The sequence below is a fragment of the Octopus sinensis genome, linkage group LG21 (assembly GCF_006345805.1).
Source record: "Octopus sinensis linkage group LG21, ASM634580v1, whole genome shotgun sequence".
NCBI lineage: Eukaryota > Metazoa > Mollusca > Cephalopoda > Octopoda > Octopodidae > Octopus > Octopus sinensis.
Window position 1 is genome coordinate 25,204,380 of NC_043017.1, and position 23,725 is coordinate 25,228,104.

General features: G+C 41.8%; 2 protein-coding genes across 2 annotated transcripts; both read right to left on the minus strand.

The window, feature by feature from the left end:
* Window positions 1-797: 797 nt before the first annotated feature.
* LOC118767432 lies at window positions 798-2,271 on the minus strand. The gene is made up of 4 exons (XM_036511994.1): window positions 2,123-2,271; window positions 1,615-1,827; window positions 1,390-1,553; window positions 798-1,286 (listed from the first exon to the last, which is right to left on the minus strand). Exons 1-4 carry the CDS (start codon window positions 2,230-2,232, stop codon window positions 1,279-1,281), a joined length of 495 nt encoding a protein of 164 aa, XP_036367887.1. The 5' UTR covers window positions 2,233-2,271; the 3' UTR covers window positions 798-1,278.
* Window positions 2,272-2,914: 643 nt separating this feature from the next.
* Window positions 2,915-21,573, minus strand: LOC115222928 (anaphase-promoting complex subunit 2-like). The gene is given in 13 exon segments (XM_029793325.2): window positions 2,915-3,299; window positions 4,550-4,779; window positions 7,463-7,558; window positions 8,268-8,430; window positions 9,561-9,856; window positions 10,702-10,871; window positions 12,509-12,626; window positions 14,381-14,666; window positions 16,054-16,186; window positions 19,063-19,117; window positions 19,120-19,179; window positions 20,038-20,518; window positions 21,341-21,573. Coding segments are annotated over 13 exon segments (2,361 nt in total). The 5' UTR covers window positions 21,407-21,573; the 3' UTR covers window positions 2,915-3,092.
* Window positions 21,574-23,725: the final 2,152 nt, after the last annotated feature.

Genomic DNA, 23,725 nt, shown 5'->3' on the forward strand with positions numbered 1-23,725 from the left:
AAGGATTTCAACATTAAACAATAACTGTACAAAACAAAAACAACAACAAAACAAGCAGAAAATTTAAGGAGTTTGTTTCTTAAATAAAAAATATATTTCCTTTAATAATTTACAGAACCAATATGGTGAACAAGACCAGCACAGTTAAATGACAACACCACAATGAGTGATGCAAAGTTGGTCTAAATGACATTTTATTTACAGGGCTGAGAGACAAAACTCCTCCTCCAAAAACTGTGCAGTAAACTCAACCAAGATGCCATCAGTGGAGTGACAGTAGATGGGTAGATTCTCCTCCAAGGTGCTGCTGCTAGATGTCTAGATTCCCACTGGAAACCAGGGAAGGATTAAATTACAAGAAACAATGAGAAATACCATTTCCCAAGATGCTGTTGTTGAAGGTGTAGAATCCATCAAAGCAACAATAGAGAAAATTTACTTCCATGGGAATGGTAATGCAAGTTAAGCCTTTAGCATTCAGATGACTCTAGTAAATATGTTTTTTTATTTGCATTGTTTTGAATTAATCTTGAAGTATCTTATAGCTTTGAGATTTTGATGATGCCAGTGGTATGTAAAAAGTACCATTCGAGCGTGGTTGTTGCCAGTGCTGCCTGATTGGCTCCCGTGCCGTTGGCACATAAAAAACACCGTTCAGATGTGGTCAATGCCAGTACTGCCTGACTGGCCCTCGTGCCGGTGGCATATAAAAAGCACCCACTACACTTTTGGAGTGGTTGGCGTTAAGAAGGACATCCAGCTGTAGAAATTTTTCCAGATCAGATTGGAGCCTGGTACAGACTTCAGGCTTGCCAGGCCTCAGTCAAACCGTCCAACCCATGCCAGCATGGAAAGCGGATGTTAAACGACAATGATGATGATAATGAAATGTTTATTTTTAGAATGACATTGTAAGGTTGCTGTAAGAGATTAGATCTAAATGGTTTGAACAAAAACCAAATAGAATATTTGGTTCCGGTATGGCTGGATAAAATGTTAAACGGTTAAGTTTCTCTTAGAAGACAATCTTCATCATCATTTAATGTCCAACTTCATGCATGCATGAGTAGGATGGTTGACAGGATCCAGCCAGGTAGACGACTACCCCAGGCTACTGTGTCTCTCTTGGCAGGGTTTTTACAGCTGGATGCCCATCCTAACACCAACCACCCTGTGGAGTGGACAATATGCAAATTTCCCCAGAGGGTAATTCTCTATCAAGAGTTGATAACAGAAGCAGACCTCCACCAAGATGGCAGTGTGACAGAGATTCTTTCATCAAGGAGTCAATATGAAAGGTGAACACCTCCACGATGGCAATACGAAGAGTAAGCCCCATCGAGGTGACAGTGGAGAAGGTCACCCCCACCGTGTTGATAACAGAAGCACACTTCCACCAAGATGGCAGTGTGACAGAGATTCTTTCATCAAGGAGACAATATGAAAGGTGAACTCCTCCAAGATGGCAATACGAAGAGTAAGCTCCATCAAGGTGATAATGGAGGTCACCTCCACCGTGTTGATAACAGAAGCAGACCTCCACCAAGATGGCAGTGTGACAGAGATTGTTTCATCAAGGAGACAATATGAAAGGTGAACTCCTCCAAAATGGCAATACGAAGAGTAAGCTCCATCAAGGTGATAATGGAGAAGGTCACCTCCACCATGTTGATAACAGAAGCAGACCTCCACCAAGATGGCAGTGTGACAGAGATTGTTTCATCAAGGAGACAATATGAAAGGTGAACTCCTCCAAAATGGCAATACGAAGAGTAAGCCCCATCAAGGTTATAATGGAGAAGGTCACCTCCACCGTGTTGATAACAGAAGTAGACTTCCACCATGATGGCAGTGTGACAGAAATTGTTTCATCAAGGAGACAATATGAAAGGTGAACTCCTCCAAGATGGCAATACGAAGAGTAAGCTCCATCAAGGTGATAATGGAGGTCACCTCCACTGTGTTGATAACAGAAGCAGACTTCCACCAAGATGGCAGTGTGACAGAGATTGTTTCATCAAGGAGACAATATGAAAGGTGAACTCCTCCAAGATGGCAATACGAAGAGTAAGCTCCATCAAGGTGATAATGGAGGTCACCTCCACCGTGTTGATAACAGAAATAGACTTCCACCAAGATATCAGTGTAGTGGAGATTAAACTTTACCAAGGTGAGAATACAGGGAGGAAGAAATATCACCAAGGTGACAATATGAAGAAGAAACTTCTCCATGGTGAGATAAAGAAGAGTGAAGTTCAGTAATATGACAATAAGCCTCCATTAAACCCTTAGCATTCAAGTTTCTCTGTCTAATGTAATCCTTATCTATCAACATTGTTTGGAATTAATCCTGCATTACCTCATAGCCTCAAGATTTCAATGATGTGAATGTATATTTTTAGAATGACTTTGTAGGGTAGGTTTGAGAGGCTAGATCTTGTTGTTACAAACTTATAACAGGCAGAATATCTCAGCTGGATATGACCAGTTTAAATACTAAAGACTTAAGTTGACAATAGGAAGAGGAAAGATCACCAAGGTGACAATAAGAAGAGCGAAGTTCAGTTATGAGGGGGTGCTGAAAAGTTCCTGGCTTTAAGGGTATCACAAAAGGACTGCGGAAATATTACCTAACTCGGAAATGAGCGAGGGTTGATGACAGGAAGGGCATCCAGCTGTAGAAAATCTGACCCAGCAAATTCCATCTGACCATTGGACATAAGGAAAAATGGGTATTAAAATAATGACAATGATTGCGGGGGGGGGGGGGGGGGTTGAAAAGTTCCTAGCTTTAAGGGTATTGCGAAAGGCCTGGTTGGAGCCCCAACCTTCCGAGTTCTTTTACAAGGCTCAGAAAAACTGAAGGGCCGCTGCAATAAATGTGTGAAGCTGAGAGGGGAATATGTTGAATAAAATCATTATTAACTGATCCTCCTGTATTTTCTTTTACATAAAGCCAGGAACTTTTCAGTACCTCCCCATACATGACAACAGTAAATGTCATTGAAGTGGCAGAAGTTGGAGGAGGAGTAAACTGCACCAAAACAATGACAACAACAAGAACAAGAAGAAGAACAGATGGGAGGTGTAGCTCAGCTATGCGATAAACGATACACGCCCGATGTGTAGATCAGTTTCTGGTCCTTCACTTTCTTGTCAAGGAAGGCCTTCAGCTCAGCCAGACTGCATTCCACAGAAGAAGGACCTTGGACGGCAAACATACGCAGCATCGAGTGGATCCTCTCGATGGGGAGACTTTCCAGATTGGTCAACATGCCGACAATGTATGTCCAGAAAACCTGTAGAAAACAGAAGTGTGGATGTATATGACTAAATCATACAGATATCACTGCTATGTAGTGAGTGTGTGGGCATATATGTGCGAGTGTGTGTGCATATGTTCGAGTGTGTGTGCATATATGTGTGAGTGTGTGTGCATATGTATACGAGCAGGTGTGCATATGTGTGTGAGTATGTGGGCATCTGTATACAAGCAGGTGTGCATATGTGTGCGAGTGTGTGGGCATCTGTATACAAGCAGGTGTGCATATGTGTGCGAGTGTGTGGGCATCTGTATACAAGCAGGTGTGCATATGTGTGCGAGTGTGTGGGCATCTGTATACAAGCAGGTGTGCATATGTGTGCGAGTGTGTGGGCATCTGTATACAAGCAGGTGTGCATATGTGTGCGAGTGTGTGGGCATCTGTATACAAGCAGGTGTGCATATGTGTGCGAGTGTGTGGGCATCTGTATACAAGCAGGTGTGCATATGTGTGCGAGTGTGTGGGCATCTGTATACAAGCAGGTGTGCATATGTGTGTAGAAGACAAGTGGTGTTGTGTGGCTGAGTAACAAAAGTGACTTTGGCAGGATTTGAACTCAGAACATGAACAGTTAAAACAATCCCTGCAAAATATTTTTACCTGAAATTTTGGGGAAGGGATTAGTTAATTACATCGGCACCAGTGTTTCACTGGTGCTTAATTTATTGACCCCGAAAGAACGAAAGGCAAAGTCGACCCGGCAGAATTTGAACTCAGAACTTAAAGAACACTTTGTCTGGCATGCTAATGATTCTGCCAACTCGCTATTGCTATAAAAAAAATGAAATTTGACTCCAAACATCTTATAGGTGCAGGAGTGGCTGTGTGGTAAGTAGCTTGCTAACCAACCACATGGTTCCGGGTTCAGTCCTATTGCATTGCATCTTGGGCAAGTGTCTTCTGCTATAGCCCTGGGCCGACCAATGCCTTGTGAGTGGATTTGGTAGACGGAAACTGAAAGAAGCCTGTCATATATATGTATATATATATATATATGTATGTGTGTGTGTGTTTGTCCCCCTAGCATTGCTTGACAACCGATGCTGGTGTGTTTACGACCCCGTCGCTTAGCGGTTCGGCAAAGGAGACCGATAGAATAAGTACTGGGCTTACAAAGAATAAGTCCCGGGGTCGAGTTGCTTGACTGAAGGCGGTGCTCCAGCATGGCCGCAGTCAAATGACTGAAACAAGTGAAGAGTAAAGAGTAAGAGTATACATCTACTGACCTGCATTTGCTCTTCCATTTGAGCCCTCATCGATGCCATGGCAGATTCTGTCTCTTCTTCATCAGCAAGCATAATATCATCAGAGTTAGCTCGTTGCTCTTCAACGAGGAGGAAAGTGTCGGTGGCTTCCTCTTTAAGCAAGCCTTGGCTCTGCCAATATGCGATTTTTCTTCGCAGGGCAGTGGCCGGGATCTGTAGGACACTGCTCAGCTCTTCAACTGTCCACTGGTCTAAAGAGAAAGAGAGAGAAAAAAACCCAGAAGTTAAAATGTTGGGGTTCCCCTTTGTTTCTATGTTGTTGAGTTTCATGGCAGTAGGGACTGAATGATCATGATCAAAGGTGCAGGAGTGGCTGTGTGGTAAGTAGCTTGTTTACCAACCACATGGTTCCGGGTTCAGTCCCACTGCGTGGCATCTTGGGCAAGTGCCTTCTACTATAGCCTCAGGCCGACCAAAGCCTTGTGAGTGGATTTGGTAGATGGAAACTGAAAGAAGCCCATCGTATATATGTATGTATATGCGTGTGCGTGTTTGTGTGTTGTGTTTGTCCCCTAGCATTGCTTGACAACTGATGCTGGTGTGTTTACGTCCCCGTTACTTAGCAGTTCGGCAAAAGAGACCGATAGAATAAGTACTGGGCTTACAAAAGAACAAGTCCTGGGGTCGATTTGCTTGACTAAAGGCGGTGCTCCAGCATGGCCGCAGTCAAATGACTGAAACAAGTAAAAGAGTAAAGAGTAATCCATCGTCATCATTTAGCATCTGCTTTCCCTGCTGGCATGGGTTAGATGGTTGGACTGAAACTCGTAAGCTGAAGAGTTGTACCAGGTTCCATTCTGATTTGGCATGGTTTCTACGGCTGGATACCCTTCCTAATGCCAACCACTCCAAGAATGTAATGGATGCCTTTTATGTGCCACCGGTACAGGTGCCAGTTGTGTGACACCAGGATCGGTCACAACTACGATCTCACTTGGCTTGACAAGTCTTCTTAAGCATGGCATATCACCAAAGGTGTCGGACACTAATCATCACTTCTGCAAGGCCCACCGTTTGCAGCATGCTTTTAACGTGCCACCAGCACAGGTGCCAGTAATGTGATACTGACATCAGCCACAACTACAATTTCGCTTGGCTTGACAAGTCTTCTCAAGCATGGCCCTTCGCCAAAGACCTTGCTCACTTGTTATCACCTCCATGAGGCCCAACGTTCAAAGGGTGCTTTTTATATGCCACCAACATGGGTGTCAGTTACATCACATCGGAATTGGTTACAACTATGATTTCACTCGGCTTATCGAGTCTTCTCAAGCACAGTATATTGCCAAAGGTTTTGGTCACTAATCATCACCTCCGTGAGGCCCAACACTCGAAAGGTGCTTTTTATGTGCCACTGGCACAAATTCCAGTTATGGGACACTGGAATCAGCCACATCTATTATTTCACTTGGCTTGATGAATCTCCTCAGATATGGCACATCGCCAAAAGTCTCGCTTTGCTAATATTTCATTATAAAAATATGATGGGATTTTTTCAAAACACTGAATGGTCATGGAGGTTCACCAGAGTAAAATAGGAATTGAAAGGGTCCATAGGTAAAAAAATGGTTGAGAACCACTGGTCTTGATACTCTATATTGTCAATGATAACCAAGGACATCCCATGGGAGGAGATAGGGCACAGTGTGTCTGGCTGGGTCCAATCAGTCTGATGCATGCTTGGAAGTCTCTGTGGCAGGTCGGGCATTGGTGGTCTGTTGGGACTGAAGGCAAGGAATTGCATCTGGACTTGTGCAGTTCAAGAGTTAGTCAGCACTTTTGAACCACATCTAAAAACAGCCAAATTAATAGGGGACCACAGAAACAAACTGAGAGGTCAGCAGTCTCCATCCTGACAACTGCTAGGTTACATTCATGGCCAAAACACTTCACATTCAACAGGTGAATCCACTTAGCTGTCAGTGGATACCACAGGATAGGATGAATTCACTACAGCAAGCAGTGGAAGCACTGCAAAATACACAAGTGTTTTGTTAGATTTGCAGTGTGATTTCATTTCTTGGACACATGAAAACTATGTAGAATCCTGTCAGATGGGCTGTTGTTTGTTCCTTCTCGAGCCATGCCTGGCTCATAAGGGCCGGTTTCCTGGTTTCTTGGCGTATAAGTTCCCCACCTGGACGGGATGCTGCTCCGTCGCAGGTGAGCTGCAAGATGCAGGAAGAAAGAGTGAGAGAAAGTTGTGGCGAAAGAGTCAGCAGAAGTTTCGCCATTATCTTCTGCCGTAGCCACGTGGATCTAAGGTGTTTCGCTCATAAACACACACATCGCTCGGTCTGAGATTCGAACCCGCGATCCCTCGACCACGAGTCCGCTGCTCTAACCACTAGGCCATGTGCCTCCACTGTCAGATGAGCTGTACCTCTCAGGAGTGGTATACTTAATCCAATGCCTAATTTAGCACCAGCACATGGTCCTTTGGGTGCTAAAAGCATCCAAGGGCCAGATGGTGTTGCAAACTTTCAAGCTACCTCGTAACTCATGAATCAGGGTTGCTTCTTATCAATTTTGATCAACTTTTAAACACCTTACAAACTTAGAGATACAAAGGGTGTTGCCTTTCTTGACTAAACTATCAAAAAATAAGATAAAAGCAAAAAGTCTCAGTTTGCTAATAATATTTCATTATAAAAATATGAGGTCCACCAGAGTAAACTAGGAACCAACAGGGTCCATAGGTAAAAAACGGTTTAGAACCATTGGTCTTGATACTCTATATCTGAATAAAAGAAGAGATGGTCATAAGTGGAATGTTTTGGATCATAGTTGACCTGGGGCTAAACAACATCACAGGACAGTCTGTTAAAGATGATGTAGAGGTACAGGTAAACTGTACAAGTAATTAATGCTTACCTTTATTTTGAAACTGCATTATGATAGCTGCGTGTACAGGTGAGACATTCAGGTTGAGCACTCTCTCTTTTAGTTCAATGTCGATGTTGACCAGACCTGTGTGTATAAGGAGAGACTAGAGTGAGGTGTGCGAGAGGGAGAAGAGATAGCAAAGGAAAGGGGGAGAGAGAGAGAAGATAGCAAAGAAGAGGGATAGAGAGGAGATAGCAAAGAGGGACAGAGAGAGAAAGAAAGAGAAATGAGAAACAGAGAAACATAACTAAACATGCTGTATATTCAATGGTAGTGTCCCAACATAAACAGCAGTGCCCCAGCATGGCCACAAACAAGTAGAAACTGTATAGCAAACCCATCCCATCCATTTAATCCTGGAAAAGTTGACTTTAAAATGATAAGGAGGATGAGGAGGAGTAGGGACATTAGAATGGATGTCATAAAAAAATCATGGTTTCTTGCCATATTTTATTATCAGTCTTGGAGACTCAAAAGGTGTCATGGTAGTGGCATAGCTACTGTGTGTGCTGCCTGGGGCAGCCCTTCAGTTTGCCCCACCCACCCTACTCTGCCACAAAAATGCAAGGTAATACAGTTGGCCCAAAAGTGCCACCCATCTCATAAAAGTGTCACTTGGGGAAGACAGCCCCCATGCACCACCCACCTTAGAAAAGTGTCACTAGGAGAAGACTGCCGCCATGCATCCTGCCCCCACCACCACCACCACTTCATACTACTGTGTCATAGATCAAAAAACAAAACCCCCAAAATGTACAAATCCCACCGAAACAGAGTTTCATGACATATTTACCTAAATGGGGTTTCCATATCAACGTGCGATTTCCTTTCCTGGATTCAAACTTTTTGGTGTAGTTCTCCAAACAAGTCTGCATATTTTCAGGCAAGTTGAGTTTCTCTTCTCTGAATGTCGGCCAACACTGAGCAGACAGAATCATGGCATTGATTTCAATATCCTATAAAAACAGAAAAAAACAAAAGAAATCAACTGATTTGGTAGCAGCTCATAAAATGCTACTTTATACTAAAAAGTTCTATTACTGGTGCAGGCATGGTTTTGTGGTTAAGAAGCTGGCTTTGTAACGAAGTGGTTCTAGGTTCAGTCCCGTTGTGCATCACTACAGCCCCTGGCTAACCAATACCTTATGAGTGGATATGGAAGACAGAAACTGTGGCAGCCTATTTTGTGTGTGTGTGTGTATATAAAAGGGCCCCTTTGGTCATGTATGGCCATGGGATTGCACCTAGAAAGTTTCCCTCTGACACACAAATCTGGGCAAGGTTGTTTATGGAAGACCAGCATTTTACTCGAATGCATGCATGCATACATACATGCATACAAATTAGAAGCAGCGCTAGTGTTGTAAACATTACTGGACACATGCTCAATGTATGAATGCTAGTTGTTTGCCAGAAGGCTACAAGCTGGCATGGTGGAGATTATTCTCTCTAAGGCTGGTTGTTAAAACACCTGAAAGTCATAGACAGGCCAGACAACTCATCCTGAGTCCCATTCAGGAGTGATGGTCATCGATGTTTTGCAATCTCAATATCATGTACCTGAACCAAACCAAAGGAATATTGAATAGCCTGTCCTAGACTATATGTACAATGATGTAAAAACCATTCTGCTGGTGTGTGTATATATATATATACACACAAACACACACATACATATATATATGCCTGAATGTATAATATATGTATGTACATATGTCTAACCTATGCCAGCATGGAAAACTGATGTTAAATGATGTCTATGTGTGTGTGTGTGTGTCATTGTGCCTGTTTGTCATCCCACCCAACAGCTTGATGACTGGTATTGGTTTGTTTACATCCCTGTAACTTAGCAGTTTGGCAAAAGAGACCAACAAAATAAGTACTGGACTTAAAATAAGAAAGCATAGGCACCAGGGGGCGAAACCTTTGAAAGCAGTGCTCCAGCATGTCCACAGTCCAACGAATGAAACACACAAGAAGATCAAAAATGGAATAGTCATGGATGGGTTGCCTTTACTGAGATGTCTACTGGGACTAAACAACAACAACAACAACAACAACTGAGACACACAGACAGACTACTTACATCCGCATTTTCTTCTGGCTCGTCTTTCTTCTTATCTTCCTTTATGATGGCATTGATACGTCTTGAGTCTGTGACATCCTTCAGCATCACCTCGCAGTAGTGGAGCTGGGATTCACCGAATCGCAGCTTCAGCAGTTCCAGGTACCGGATTTCACGTTCGGTGTCGTAGTTGAACTGCGAGAGGATGCGGTCGGCCAGCAGGTTGCGGTATTCATTTACAAACAGTTCTTTGCTTCCATATATGTTCACCAGCATGCTGATAATGTCTGACGTTCTTCTCACCTTCGACATGGATGCTGCATTGACAAGTCAGAAAAAGAGAAGAACCAATAAAAGTCATCTCCCAATATTTGGTCACACTGGCCTCTCACTAAACAATACTGTAACATGGAGTTGAAGAAAGGAAGCCCCCTAAAACAGTGGTTTTCAACTATTTTTTGCCTTTAGACCCCTTTGATTCTCATTTCATTAGTGGACCTCCATAGCCATTCAACGTTTAAAATGCCCTTGTTTGAAAATACAAGGACACAGACTGTGTTGTATAGTCAGCTGGAGACGATGTCTCCTGGGGCTAAATTACAGCAACATTCGTCCTAAACCAGGACTGCCATGTTATGTTGGCAAATAGACTTTACTCTAAATCCAATTATATTCCTATAATTAGATATTATTAGGAATAGTATTAAAAAAATTGATTAAAACATTCGGTGTATTGCAGAAGTATAACCTATTTATTGCAGATGAATTTTAACAACAAAATCTTACACAGACTTGCGACCGAGGGATCATGGGTTCGAATCTCAAACCGGGTGATGTGTGTGTTTATGAGCAAAACACCTAAGCTCCATGCGGCTCTGGCAGAAGGTAATAGCAAACTTCTGCTGGCTCTTTCGCCACAACTTTCTCTCACTCTTTCCTCCTGCATCTTGCAGTTCACCTGCAATGGACCGGTGTCCCATCCAGGTGGGGAGCCTACACGCCAAGGAAACCGGGAAACCAGCCCTTATGAGCCAGGCATGGCTCGAGAAGGAACAAACATCTACCACTTATACAGCTACAAAAAAAAAAGAAAAGAAAAAGCAACAAAAACTAAAAGAAAAATTGGAAGTAAAAATATATGACGATAATGAAGATGTCTTACTTGGATCAGCATCCACTGGATCGGGTATCCATTTGTTCCAATCTTCATCATCACTCGCAGCATTGTCGTCAACAATGTGAGGCAAACCTCGGATCAATTCATCAGAAAGCTCGTTGACCCCTTCCTCAGTTAAACTGGACACAATGCAGCGCACTGTGTTATCACGATCTCTGCAATGGGACAGACAGACAGGTGACTGTGCTAGAAGGGCTGGGAGAAAATTTTTCTAGGTACTCTTAGTTATATAAAGAAAAAATACTCCCAAAAAGCAAAGTCCACTTTGAGTCACATGGTCAATACTTAGATAAACTCTGGCAAACCCTACTTTTTTCTGTTAAGGGTTTATATGCCCCAATATTAGACTATTTACTGAAGTCACTACACGGTGATTGCTTATAAAATATTTTTATTATTATTTATAGTTTGTAAAATTTGGCACCACTTACCAAATAATTACTTCTTAAAATGCACATAGAAAGTTTGTGTACAAGATAACAACACTGAAATTATAGTTCTTAAATCTGACTGAAAACAGGAGTACGTTAGTGTAATGGTAGCACACTAGTCACGATTACACAGAAATGTGGGTTCGTGTCCCATGCATATGGCAAACCCTACTTTTTTGTCTGTCAAGGGCTTATATGCCCCAATATTAGACTATTTACCTTAGTCAATGCACGGTGATCACTTACAAGCTTTAAGCCTATAAAATATTATTTATACATATATATATAATTAGGCACAGGAGTGACTGTGTGGTAAGTAGATTGCTTACCAAGCACATGGTTCCGGGTTCAGTCCTGTTGCATGGCACCTTGGGCAAGTGTCTTCTACCAAAGCCTTGTGAGTGAATTTGGTAGATATGTGTATATGTTTGTGCTTCTGTGTTTGTTCCCCCCCACACACCATCGCTTGACAACCAATGATGGTATGTTGACGTCCCCATAACTTAGCGGTTCAGCAAAAGAGAACGATAGAATAAGTACAAAGAATGAGTCCTGGGGTCAATTTGCTTGACTAAAGGCAGTGCTCCAGCATAGCCACAGTCAAATGACAAACAAATAATAGAATAAAAGAAACATATATATACATACACACATACATGTGTATATGTGTGTATTCTTTTATTTTTGTTTCAGTCACGCGACAGCAGCCATGCTGGAGCACCACCTTGAAGGGTTTTAGATGAACAAATCAAACCCACGACTTATTTTTTGTAACCCTTATACTTATTCTATTGGTCTTTTAGGCCGAACCACTAAGTTACAGGGATGTAAACACGCCAACATCGATTGTCAAGCAACGGTGGACAAACACACATAGATATATCTACATATATATATATATATATATACACACACATACATATACATATATATATACAAAGGGCTTCTTTCAGTTTTTCTCTACCAAATCCACTCATAAGGTTTTGGTCAGCCTGAGGCTCTAGTAGAAGACACTCCAATTGGCAAGCAAGCTTCTTACCACACACACACGTGTGTGTGTGTTTTATTAACAGTTTGACTCAGATATACATGACTTAAAGTTTCATGTGATGTAGAATGCACCCACCCTCATCAGATGTTTGAAGATGAGATGGATGTGTTCTATGCATCCATCAAACTTGAAAGTCATGTGTAGCTGAGTCAAACTTATAAAATACATGTGACACTAACCAAATATATTGAGTGCTACTTTCTTTCATTGGTTCACTCACTTATGTTTGTGTGTGTCTGTAAGGGTAAAAGTGTGTTGGATCAATTGGTGCAGAAGAGAAAGCTAAGCAGTAAGACAAGGTTGATGTTACCTTAAATATTTCTGTACAGGTTCGCAAACAAGCTCCAGGATCACACCCGCAGGGTCCAACACACGTAGGGCCCGAATCGCTGATATATAAGCAGCAAGTATATTAGAGGTGTTTACACCTAAAATAAAAAAAACAATAAGAATAATAAACAACAATAAAAATAGTTTCAAATTTTGGCACAAGGCCAGCAATTTTGGGAGAAGGGGCAGGTCAGTTACATTGACCCCCCCATGAACTGTATCTTCGCATTAATTTGAATTACTCATATATTATCTTGTAGCTTTCAGATTTCAATGACGTGACTCTCTTTACTCTTTTACTTGTTTCAGTCATTTGACTGCGGCCACGCTGGAGCACCGCCTTTAATTGAGCAACTCGACCCCGGGACTTATTCTTTTGTAAGCCCAGTACTTATTCTATCGGTCTCTTTTGCCAAACCGCTAAGTAATGGGGGACATAAACACACCAGCATCAGTTGTCAAGCAATGCTAGGGGGACAAACACACACACACACATATATATATATATATGCATATATACGACAGGCTTCTTTCAGTTTCCGTCTACCAAATCCACTCACAAGGCTTTGGTCGGCCCGAGGCTATAGCAGAAGACACTTACCCAAGGTGCCACGCAGTGGGACTGAACCCGGAACCATGTGGTTGGTAAACAAGCTACTTACCACACAGCCACTCCTGCGCCTATATGTTTATGTTTAGAATGAGAATTGTTGGGTAGGTGTGGGAGGCTGGACCTGGCCAGTTTGAAGATAAAACAGGAAGAATATGGCCAGTTTAACCCTTCAGCATTCAGATTACTCCATCAAATGTAATGCTTATTTAGTCACCTTATTTTGAATTAGTTAGTTAGTTAGTTAATTTTTTGGCTCAAAAAGCAAAAAAGCAAGGCCATGTAGGGGGACTTGGAGTTATGTACAGGGTGGTGTTCATGTAAAGAGTTCAGGCCACTTGTGGTCAAGGGAGACTTTGAAACCGAGCGGTAGTCGGCATCTTCACCATCTCGTCCGGCAGCTTATTCCACGGATCCGCAACCCGGACGGAGAAAGCCCCTCTCCTTCGATTGAGATGAAATCGTCGCAGATAGAGCTTTTCGGAATGACCCTGCAGCCGACACATTATCTTGTAACTTTCAGATTTCAATGATGTGATTGTTGATATACAGAATGACATTGTTGGGTAGGTGTGAGTAGCTGGATCTGACCACTTGGGAGCATAAAAGAAGAAAAATATTTGGGCTGCGTATGGCTGGTTTAAATACTAAAGGACTAAGAGATGTTTTGGCACAGCTGTTTCAGTGCCACTGATACCTACTGTTGCCAAAACAGCTTGATTCTCCAGTCAGCCATGCCATATCTTCAGCATCCAAACAGCCATTACCAAATTGGCCTCATCCTACTTTTAAGATCATGTGATCACGTGACCGACCAGACCATCAGATGTCGTTACACATCGCTGGTCACAATGCGTTCGCATTGTTTTAGCCTTCGAATGACGCCACCCCGCTGGCTAAGCGAGCAGGCCAACAGAAGAAAGAGTGGTGAAAGAGTACAGCAGGGACCACCACCCCCTGCCGGAGCCTCGTGGAGCTTTAAGGTGTTTTTGCTCAATAAACACTCACGACGCCCGATCTGGGAATCGAAACCGCGATCCTACGACCGCGAGTCCGCTGCCCTAACCACTGGGCCATTGCGCCTCCACTTTTAAGATGGTAGTGTGTAATCTGATAGAGATTTGGTTGCTATTTCTAGCAAGTTGAGAACCACTGGTTTAGAAGTTCAATAACTTCAGTGTGGAAATAAAAAGAAGGAAGTAGGGAATAGAAAAACAAAGCAAAATTAAGAGGAGAAAATACCTGGATGTAGCAATCTGTTTTCTAAAGCATCTTTGAGAGAGATGACAAGATGTGAACGAAGATCTGTCTTCATGAGGCAGTTTTTCAAATCGAGAATGGCTGGTTCTGATTCTGGGTAGTCTATGATAATGCTGAATAATTGGTCGATTAGGGTACCGGCGTAGTTCTCGTACATGTATTGGCGCAGTGTGTCTTTGAACTCCTTCAAGGATTGCAGTTCAGTCGATGACATTTGATCTGAACACCAGACAAGATCAAGCCAACCAAGAACTTTCTTGTCAAGCCACTAAAAACACAGGATATTTATATATATAAAAAGGCGGGGCACAATGTAAACACACAAACAATAGAATTTGAAACAAATAATAATGATGTCTACGATTGGCACAAGGCCTGAAAAATTGGTGAGAGGGACTAGTTGGTATCGATTTTAGTGCTCAACTGGTATTTCTTTTACCAATCCTGTAAGGATAAATGGCAAAGTTGACCTCGGAAGAATTTGAACTGAGAACATAAAGATGGAAAAATGCCACTAAACTCTGCTAGCTCACCACTTTTCTTCTTCTTCTTCTACAATGACAACAACAGCAACAATCTGATGTAGTATCAGGCAGTGGCTCTCATGGCTTCTGATCTTAACTGATTGGAAGTGTTAACATTTCCATACTTTGTCTTAGTGTAAAGATGGACAAATCCACTAAACTCTGCCAGTTCTTCACTCTTCTTCTTCTATAACAACAACTGGAAGTGTTAACATCTGCTCAATACCACAGATTTGCTGGTCAGTTGCTTCACTTAACCAGTTGAGCAGGTCTCTTAGTGGCTGATAATAGGTGCAACTCTGATCATGAGCAAGAGTACTGGGGAAGCCTTATATTCATGTGTTGAGAGGAATTCTTTGGGGTTTGAATAATTCACCCCTGGAAACATGGGAGTACCATTCATCATCAAATTGACACTGTCTGTACAGGGGCTCAATGTTCGCCATGTCAGATGTTGAAAATGGCACTATGCTCCAACATGGCCGCAACCCAATAACTGAAACCCACAAAAGGATTGTGTGGTAAGTAGCTTGCTAACCAACCACATGGTTCCGGGTTCAGTCCCACTGCGTGGCATCTTGGGCAAGTGTCTTCTGCTATAGCCCCGGGCCGACCAATGCCTTGTGAGTGGATTTGGTAGACGGAAACTGAAAGAAGCCTGTCGTATATATGTATATATATATATGTGTGTGTGTGTATGTGTTTGTATGTCTGTGTTTGTCCCCCCAACATCGCTTGACAACCGATGCTGGTGTGTTTATGTCGTCATCTAGCGGTTCAGCAAAAGAGACCGATAGAATAAGTACTGGGCTTACAAAGAATAAGTCCCGGGGTCGATTTGCTCGACTAAAGGTGGTGCTCCAGCATGGCCACAGTCAAATGACTGAAATAAGTAAAAAATATTTAAAAATACAAGAACAAATTGAAGTCTAACTATAAGCAATGACTCTACCAACATGCTCGCACCATGAGCAAAGAGAAAGGAAGTGTTTTATTAAAGACGCAATGCACCACCTAAGAACTGAACCCATGATCTTGTGATCATGACTGCAACACCCTAACCACTAGGCCATGCATCCTCTTAAACTAATTAAAAAAAAAAATTAAAAAAAAAAACGACAAATGACTTACCTTTTCTAAACTCTCCAGAAACGAAGTTTCAAGGTTTCCTCGACATTTTAACTCAATGTGTTGTTTGGTTGTCCGATGCACAATGGTAGTGATGCAGGAACCAGCCATTTTGCTCAACAAATTCAGTTTGTCACTGTCAATTATAAAGAAATATATACAAACACTACTCGTAGACACACGCATGAACACACACACACCACCACTACATCATCATCATTTAGCGTCTGTTTTCTATGTTGACCTTAGTTAGTTAGTTAGTTAATTTGGCTCAAAAGCAAATAGCAAGGCCATGTAGGGGGACATGGAGTTAAGTACAGGGAGGGTGTTCATGTAAAGAGTTCAGGCCACTTGAGGGTCAAGGGAGACTTTGAACAAAGCGGTCGTCGGCATCTTCACCATCTCGTCTGGCAGCTTGTTCCATGGATCCGCAACCCGGACGGAGAAAGCTCCTCTCCTTCGATTGAGATGAAATCGTCGCAGGTAGAGCTTTTCGGAATGACCCCGCAGCCGATGCTCTGGAGCAGGAGTGAAGAACAGCTCTTTGGGTTGGATGATTTGACCAGAGCCAGCAAGCTGCAGAGCTCTTCCAGGTTCCAGTCTGTTTTGGCTGTGGTTTCTCCAGCTCGGTGCCCTTCCTAATGCCAACCACTCTTCACAGATTTCACAATTACTTATTCATGGTTTCAGGTTCAATCTGACTACAAGGCACCTTGAGCCAATGTTCTCTACTATAGCTCTAGGTTGACCAAAGCATTCTGGCATTGTGAGTGGATTTGGTAGATGGAAACTGGAAGACCATGGGTAAAGGCAGCAAGCTGGCAGAATCGTTAGCACGCCAGGCAAAATGCTTAGTGGTATTTCATCTGCCGTTACGTTCTGAGTTCAAATTCCACCGAGGTCAACTTTACCTTTCATCCTTTCAGGTTCGATAAATTAAGTACCAGTTACGCACTGGGGTCGATCAAATCGACTTAATCCCTTTGTCTGCCCTTGTTTGTCCCCTCTATGTTTAGCCCCTTGTGGGCAATAAAGAAATAGGAAACTGGAAGACCATTATGTGAGAGAGAGAGAGAGTGCGTGTGTGTAAGAAAATAAGAGGACAAAGAAATAAATGATTATCTTATGAACATTAGTTTACAGTTGTGTCTTTTACATGTCACCGGCATGGGTATATATATATGTAAAAAGCACCCAGCACAATTGGTAAAGCGGTTGGCATTAGGAAGGGCATCCAATAGTAGGAACCATGCCACAACATACATTTGGAATCTGGACAACTCCTGGTCAAACCGTCCAACCCATGCCAAACGGACGTTCAATGATGATGATAACGATAATATATATTATACATATTCTTTTACTGGTTTGAGTTAGTGTTCTGTGGCCATGCTGGAACACCACCAAGCGTTTTCACCAATTATATCAACCCCAATACTTAGTTAGGGTATTTACTTTATAGATTTCTATTTAACCCTTAAGTATTTAAACCGGCCAAAAGAGCTAATCTGTTTTATGTTCAAACTGACCAGATCCAGGCTCTCACACCTATCCTACAATGTTAATCTACATTAAGTAATTACACCATCAAGATCTTGAAGATATGAGATAATGCATAATTAATTCAAATCAATGGGAATCAATAGGCATTATGTTTGATGGAATAATCAGAACACTAAAGAGTTAAAGGTAGGGTCCTCCCATTACATAGTAAATACCATAAGGAATTTGCAAACACACACACGTGTGTACATACGTATTTTTTATCATTTACTTATGTTAGTCATTAGACTGTGACCATGCTGGGGCACCATCTTGAAGGCTTTCAGTCAAAATATTTGATCCCAGTCCTTTTTTTTTCTTTTAAGTCTGGGACTTATTCTATCAGTCCTTTTTGCCAATCTTCTAAGTTATGGAGTTGTAAGTAAACTAACACCAACTGTGAAACAGCAGCAAGGGGAACACATAAAATATATATGCACACACATTCTGTCTCACAAATTTAGTTACATGGCATTGGTCAGCTGGGCAAGAGTAGAAGACACTTGTCCAAGGTGCTGCACAACGGGACTGAATCTGAAACTAGGTGGTTGCAAAAGCAAGCTTCTTAACCACACAACCATGCCTGTCTATGGGTGTATACATACACACATGTATATATATATATACATACATATGTGTGTGTGTGTATATATATATATATATATACACACACACACACACACATAGCGAGCTGGCAGAAACGTTAGCGCGCCAGGTGAAATGCTTAGCAGTATTTTGTCTGCCGTTATGTTCTGAGTTCAAATTCCGCCAAGGTCGACTTTGCCTTTCATCATTTCGGGGTCGATGAATAAAGTACCAGTTAGGCACTGGGGTCGATGTAATCGAGTTAATCCCTTTGTCTGTCCTTGTTTGTCCCCTCTATGTTTAGTCCCTCGTGGGCAATAAAGAAATATATATATATATATATGTATATATATATATATATATATATATATATATATATATATATATATATATACACACACACACACACTCTTGGAGTGGTTGGTTTTAGGAAGGGCATCCAGCCAAAGAAACAATGCCAAAACAGACAGGAACCTGGTACGGCTCTCCAGCTTACCAATTCCAGTCAAACAGCCTAATCCATCTCAGAATGGAAAAGCAGATGTTAAGTGAGGATGATGATGTTGATATATATACATATTCGTTCAGTTATCATTCATTTTTAGGCCTGTTTTACCATGCTGGCATGGGTTAGATGAATACCTTACTAAGGCATTGTTTTACAATCGGATGCCGTTTCTATCAGAAAGCATTGCGTGCTGAGTGTTGGCAACACAAGGGGTATCCAGCCATAGAAAAATTGTCTCAATAATTCCAAACTGACTCATACAAGCATGGAAAAATTGGATGTTAAAATGATGATGATGATGATCATGTTTTTGTTGACATGAGAGAGAAAAAAACTGAACACCAAAATTGATAATGAAACATAGTTAAGTAGCTCACAGTTTTCTGTTTATTGTATGAAATGATTCCATGAATTCAGTACATTTGCATTCATCTGTTCTTCATCACAGCCATTGCAGTGACCAAGTTCAGAAGATTCTGCAAGTTTCTCATCATCTGAAAAAAAATAATATACATATATTCTTTTACTTTTACTTGTTTCAGTCATTTGACTATGGCCATGCTTGAGCACTGCCTTTAGTCGAGCAAATCAACCCCAGGACTTTGGAAGCTTAGTACTTATTCTATCGGTCTCTTTTGCCGAACCGCTAAGTTATGGGGACACCATCATCGTTTGTAAAGCGATGTTGGGGGACAAACACATACACACATACATATATATATACATACACATATATACAACAGGCTTCTTTCAGTTTCCGTCTACCAAATTGACTCACAAGGCTTTGGCCGGCCTGAGGCTATAGTAGAAAACACTTGCCCAAAGAGCCACGCAGTGGGACTGAACCCAGAACCGTGTGGTTGGTAAGCAAGCTACTTACCACAAAGCCACTCCTGCGCCTATATATATACTCTTTTACTTGTTTCTGTCATTTGACTGCGGCCATGCTGGAGCACCGCCTTTAGTTGAGCAAATCGACCTCGGGATTTATTCTTTGTAAGCCCAGTACTTATTCTATCGGTCTCTTTTGCCGAACCGCAAAGTGACGGGGATGTAAACACACCAGCATCGGTTGTCAAGCAATGCTAGGGGGACAAACACACACACATATATATATATACATATATACAACAGGCTTCTTTCAGTTTCCGTCTACCAAATCCACTCACAAGGCATTGGTCGGCTCGGGGCTATAGCAGAAGACACTTGCCCAAGATGCCATGCAGTGGGACTGAACCCAGAACCATGTGGTTGGTAAGCAAGCTACTTAACCACACAGCCACTCCTGCGCCTATATATATATATATAATATGTTATTAATCCAAACAGTTCTTTACAGAGCACTAACTTACCTTGTTCATCACTGCTTGTATGTTGGTATACCTTGAAAGCTTTCAAATAGAAGCTTTCTGTCACTTTGAAGATTTTTCGATCCTTTGATGAAAATAACAAGGCCTTGCATAGGGTCGTAGCGGTTTCTTTTAACGATTTCTTGAAGAGGGTGCCAGTTCTGTAGTTGGACGGTGGGTATCTATTAATGATTAACTCAATTTTCTCAATGCTGTCGTTGTGTTTGTCGAGGGCTGAATAAAGGTAGTCGACGGCCAAAACAAAATTATTCAGCTGAACGCTAAGTGAGTCTTTCTCCTCGGCAAAGTAGCTCCAGAACTTAGGAGCAATCTCATCTCTCATTTCACTTTGGACATATTCGATGAACCAGTCCTCGATGATGTGTGTGAGTTGGTGTTGGTGAAGGACTTCGATTGCCGCATTGAAGTCTACTTCGTTCACGGAGGAGGAACAGGCAGTTTTTTCATGTGGCGACGCGAGGGGCTGAAATGAAAATATTTAGATGTTTGTTACGCACCACAGAGGTACTAAATTAAAAGAGCAATCCACGTATCATCATGCAAATACATCACTGAAAGGAAAGTTACGGTTAAGGTCTGGAGTTGCACGCCCACCTAAGTTAGATTTTCGATTTTCTCCGTTTTGAGGGGGGGGGGGGTTCAAATTTATTTCTCACTCGATTTTCTCCGTTTTGACGGGGGTTTTTCAAATTTTTTTCTCCCCACGCATGGATGATGAGAGGAAGCTTTATTTGACAAAAGTTTTTTGAAAATAAATGATTTTTTTTTACTTCTCTCCCCCTTCTGTCCCACTCTGGGACCCTAAGAACAGACTTCTTCAGAATTTATTTTGCACTACACACTTAAAAACGATGGGACAAAAATTTGAAAAGATTCCCGTCGAAACGGAGAAAATCTAACTTATGTGGGCGTGCTATTCCAGACCACCTCTGCCCAAGTTACAGCTGTATTTATCCAGAGATTAGTATCTCTTATGAATGTGCTGTTTAAAAACATAATACATCGAAAGGAGACGAAAATCATCCCAGAAGCTGCGAGAAAAAATCCGATGTCACCAGAAAAGCTAAAGAAAGGAAGGTTTCACAGAAAGCAAAGTCACACTGGGTCCTGACTCAGCTGTTACGTGCCCTCCGCTGTAACCGAGGGTTTCGGGACCAAACCGGCCAAAATAAGCCACCTCCGGACCCCACAAAGTGCAAAGCTGATAAACTGGTCATCTTCAGAAACATGTAAAGGCGAACCTAATAATAATAATAATAAAACGGTTTAGAAATATTCTACTCACGTTCGATGGAATCAAAACTTGGGTGGCCACATTCCATGCATTATTCAAAGACTCGTAGTTAGACATTTGGAAAAGAGAAAGAAGAAATAACGATCGACCATGAGACTACAACAAAACCAACAACAACAAAGAAGCGGCGGGAAACAAATTAAAAGTTCACCGGTTGCTCTTGACGATTAGTTATGGCGTTACAAATCCTCGTTTTCAACTTTCACCAGACTTCAGCGAATTTCGATGCATTAGTTATGGCTGGAGCAGCTTTATTTATTTACAATACGATTCCTTTAATACGGATGATCAAAAGTACATTAAAACTTTATGACTGGAGAAACAGAATGATGAATATGTCAGCCAGCGTTTTTCGTTTTCTTTTTGGCGTAACTACAGTTTGAGGTCACTCTTTACCGATTTTGTTTCCTCGTGATTTTCTTAATAAAGCATATTTTTTATTAAGTAGGTTTTCGAGGTTTTAGTAGAAGACATTTGCCCAAGGTACCACGCCGGGAACCAGAAATGTTAGTACGCCGGGCTAAATGCTTAGCGGTATTTCGTCTGCCGCTACGTTCTGAGTTCGAATTCCGCCGAGGTCGACTTTGCCTTTCATCCGTTCGGGGTCGATAAATTAAGTACCAGTCAGTCACGCGCTGGGGGTCGATGTAATCGACTTAATCCGTTTGTGTGTCCTTGTTTGTCCCCTCTATGTTTAGCCCCTTGTGGGCAATAAAGAAATAAGAAACCATGTGGTTGGGGAGCAAACTTCCTATCTCAGTTACCTGCAAATTTTCATTTAAAATGCATTAAGAAAATTATGAAGAAACAAAAGCCACATAGGACTGGGGTCAGGTGTCTTTTATCTTTTTACTTGTTCCAGTTAGCAGATGGCGGTTATACTGGGGCACCGGTTTGAAGGATTTTAGACGAACGAGTCGACCCTTGTACTCGTTTTTATTGGTCTCTTTATTGAACCGCTAAGTTATGAGGATATAAAGAAACCAATACCAGTTATCAAGCAGTGGTGTGGGACAAACAGACAAATACTTTCTCTCTCCCTCTCCATCCCCCTCCCCTCCCCCCTCTCTCTCTTACACACACACACACACATAATCCAGATAAGAAGATTAGGAAAGAGGTTATCATACCCTTAATGACTAGTCACAATTGTTTCAGTATCGCCCTGTTTTTAACGCCATGGAGCACACGAAAGTTCCATGTGAAATGTTATGTAGTATTTGAGGTTTTAGTGTGATCTTACATTGTGCATCTGCCAAGCTTTATATTTTGCGTATATCAGAAGGAAACACAAACTACCCTTCCAGGACCTTAACACACACACACACTCATGTATATACATATCTGTATTAGTATAAACAATCTTAATATCTGCATGTGTGTGGTAAGAAGCTTGCTTCCCAATCACATGGTTCTGGGTTCAGTCCCACTGTGTGACACCTTGAGCAAGTCATTTTCTACTATAGCCTGAGGCCAACCAAAGCCTTGTTAGTGGATTTGGTAGGCAGAAACTGAAAGAAGCCCGTGCTATATATATATATATATATATATATATATATATATATATACACATCATATATCATATTATATACTCAGGCCTATTCCCCATTTTGTTTTTGAGGAGGGTGTTGCCCCAGCAAGACACACCAGGCTTTCCATTCATTTCCCAGCTGAAAGGGACGAGCCCTGTTCTATGCTCAGGTCAAGGCATAGAACGCAACCCCCAATATCAGCAGCAGGGCCCAACAGCATATGCTGGTTTACCCCCGCACCGCATCATGCTGGTTCCGTACCCCTTGGAGCAACATCAAAATTCACTCATCCATCCACAAACACTCTCCAAGCTTTCCGACCATTTATAAACTCTCTTGCTTTTCTCATTCCAACACCTCAAACTACCAAAGCTTTCCTCACTCCATCCATCCACACAAATCGAAATCTGCTTTGGGAAAAATAAGTTGACAAAAACACAGCCAGAATCATGACCAATCTCCTCCTAAAATTGGAGCGACATGTGGCACGAAGCAAAGCAGGCCTTGCCGTCCACTCAAGAAAGCACATAGTAAATGATTGATAAGCACTCAAGAAAACTGAGTCCTCAACTTGTTTCATTTGCCAAAAGGTTTGCAAAGCACCAGGAGGCCTCAAGAGACATGTTCATGTCCATAGAACAAGATTACCTCTTCATTTTACTAAACTCTCATCTGTTGTTCTCAACGAGAAAACCCATCATATCTATCTATCTATCTATCTATCTATCTATCTATCTATCTATCTATCTATCTCTCTCTCTCTCTCTCTCTCTCTCTCTCTTTCTCTCTCTCTCTCTCTCTCTATATATATATATATATATGTATATATATAGATATAGATATA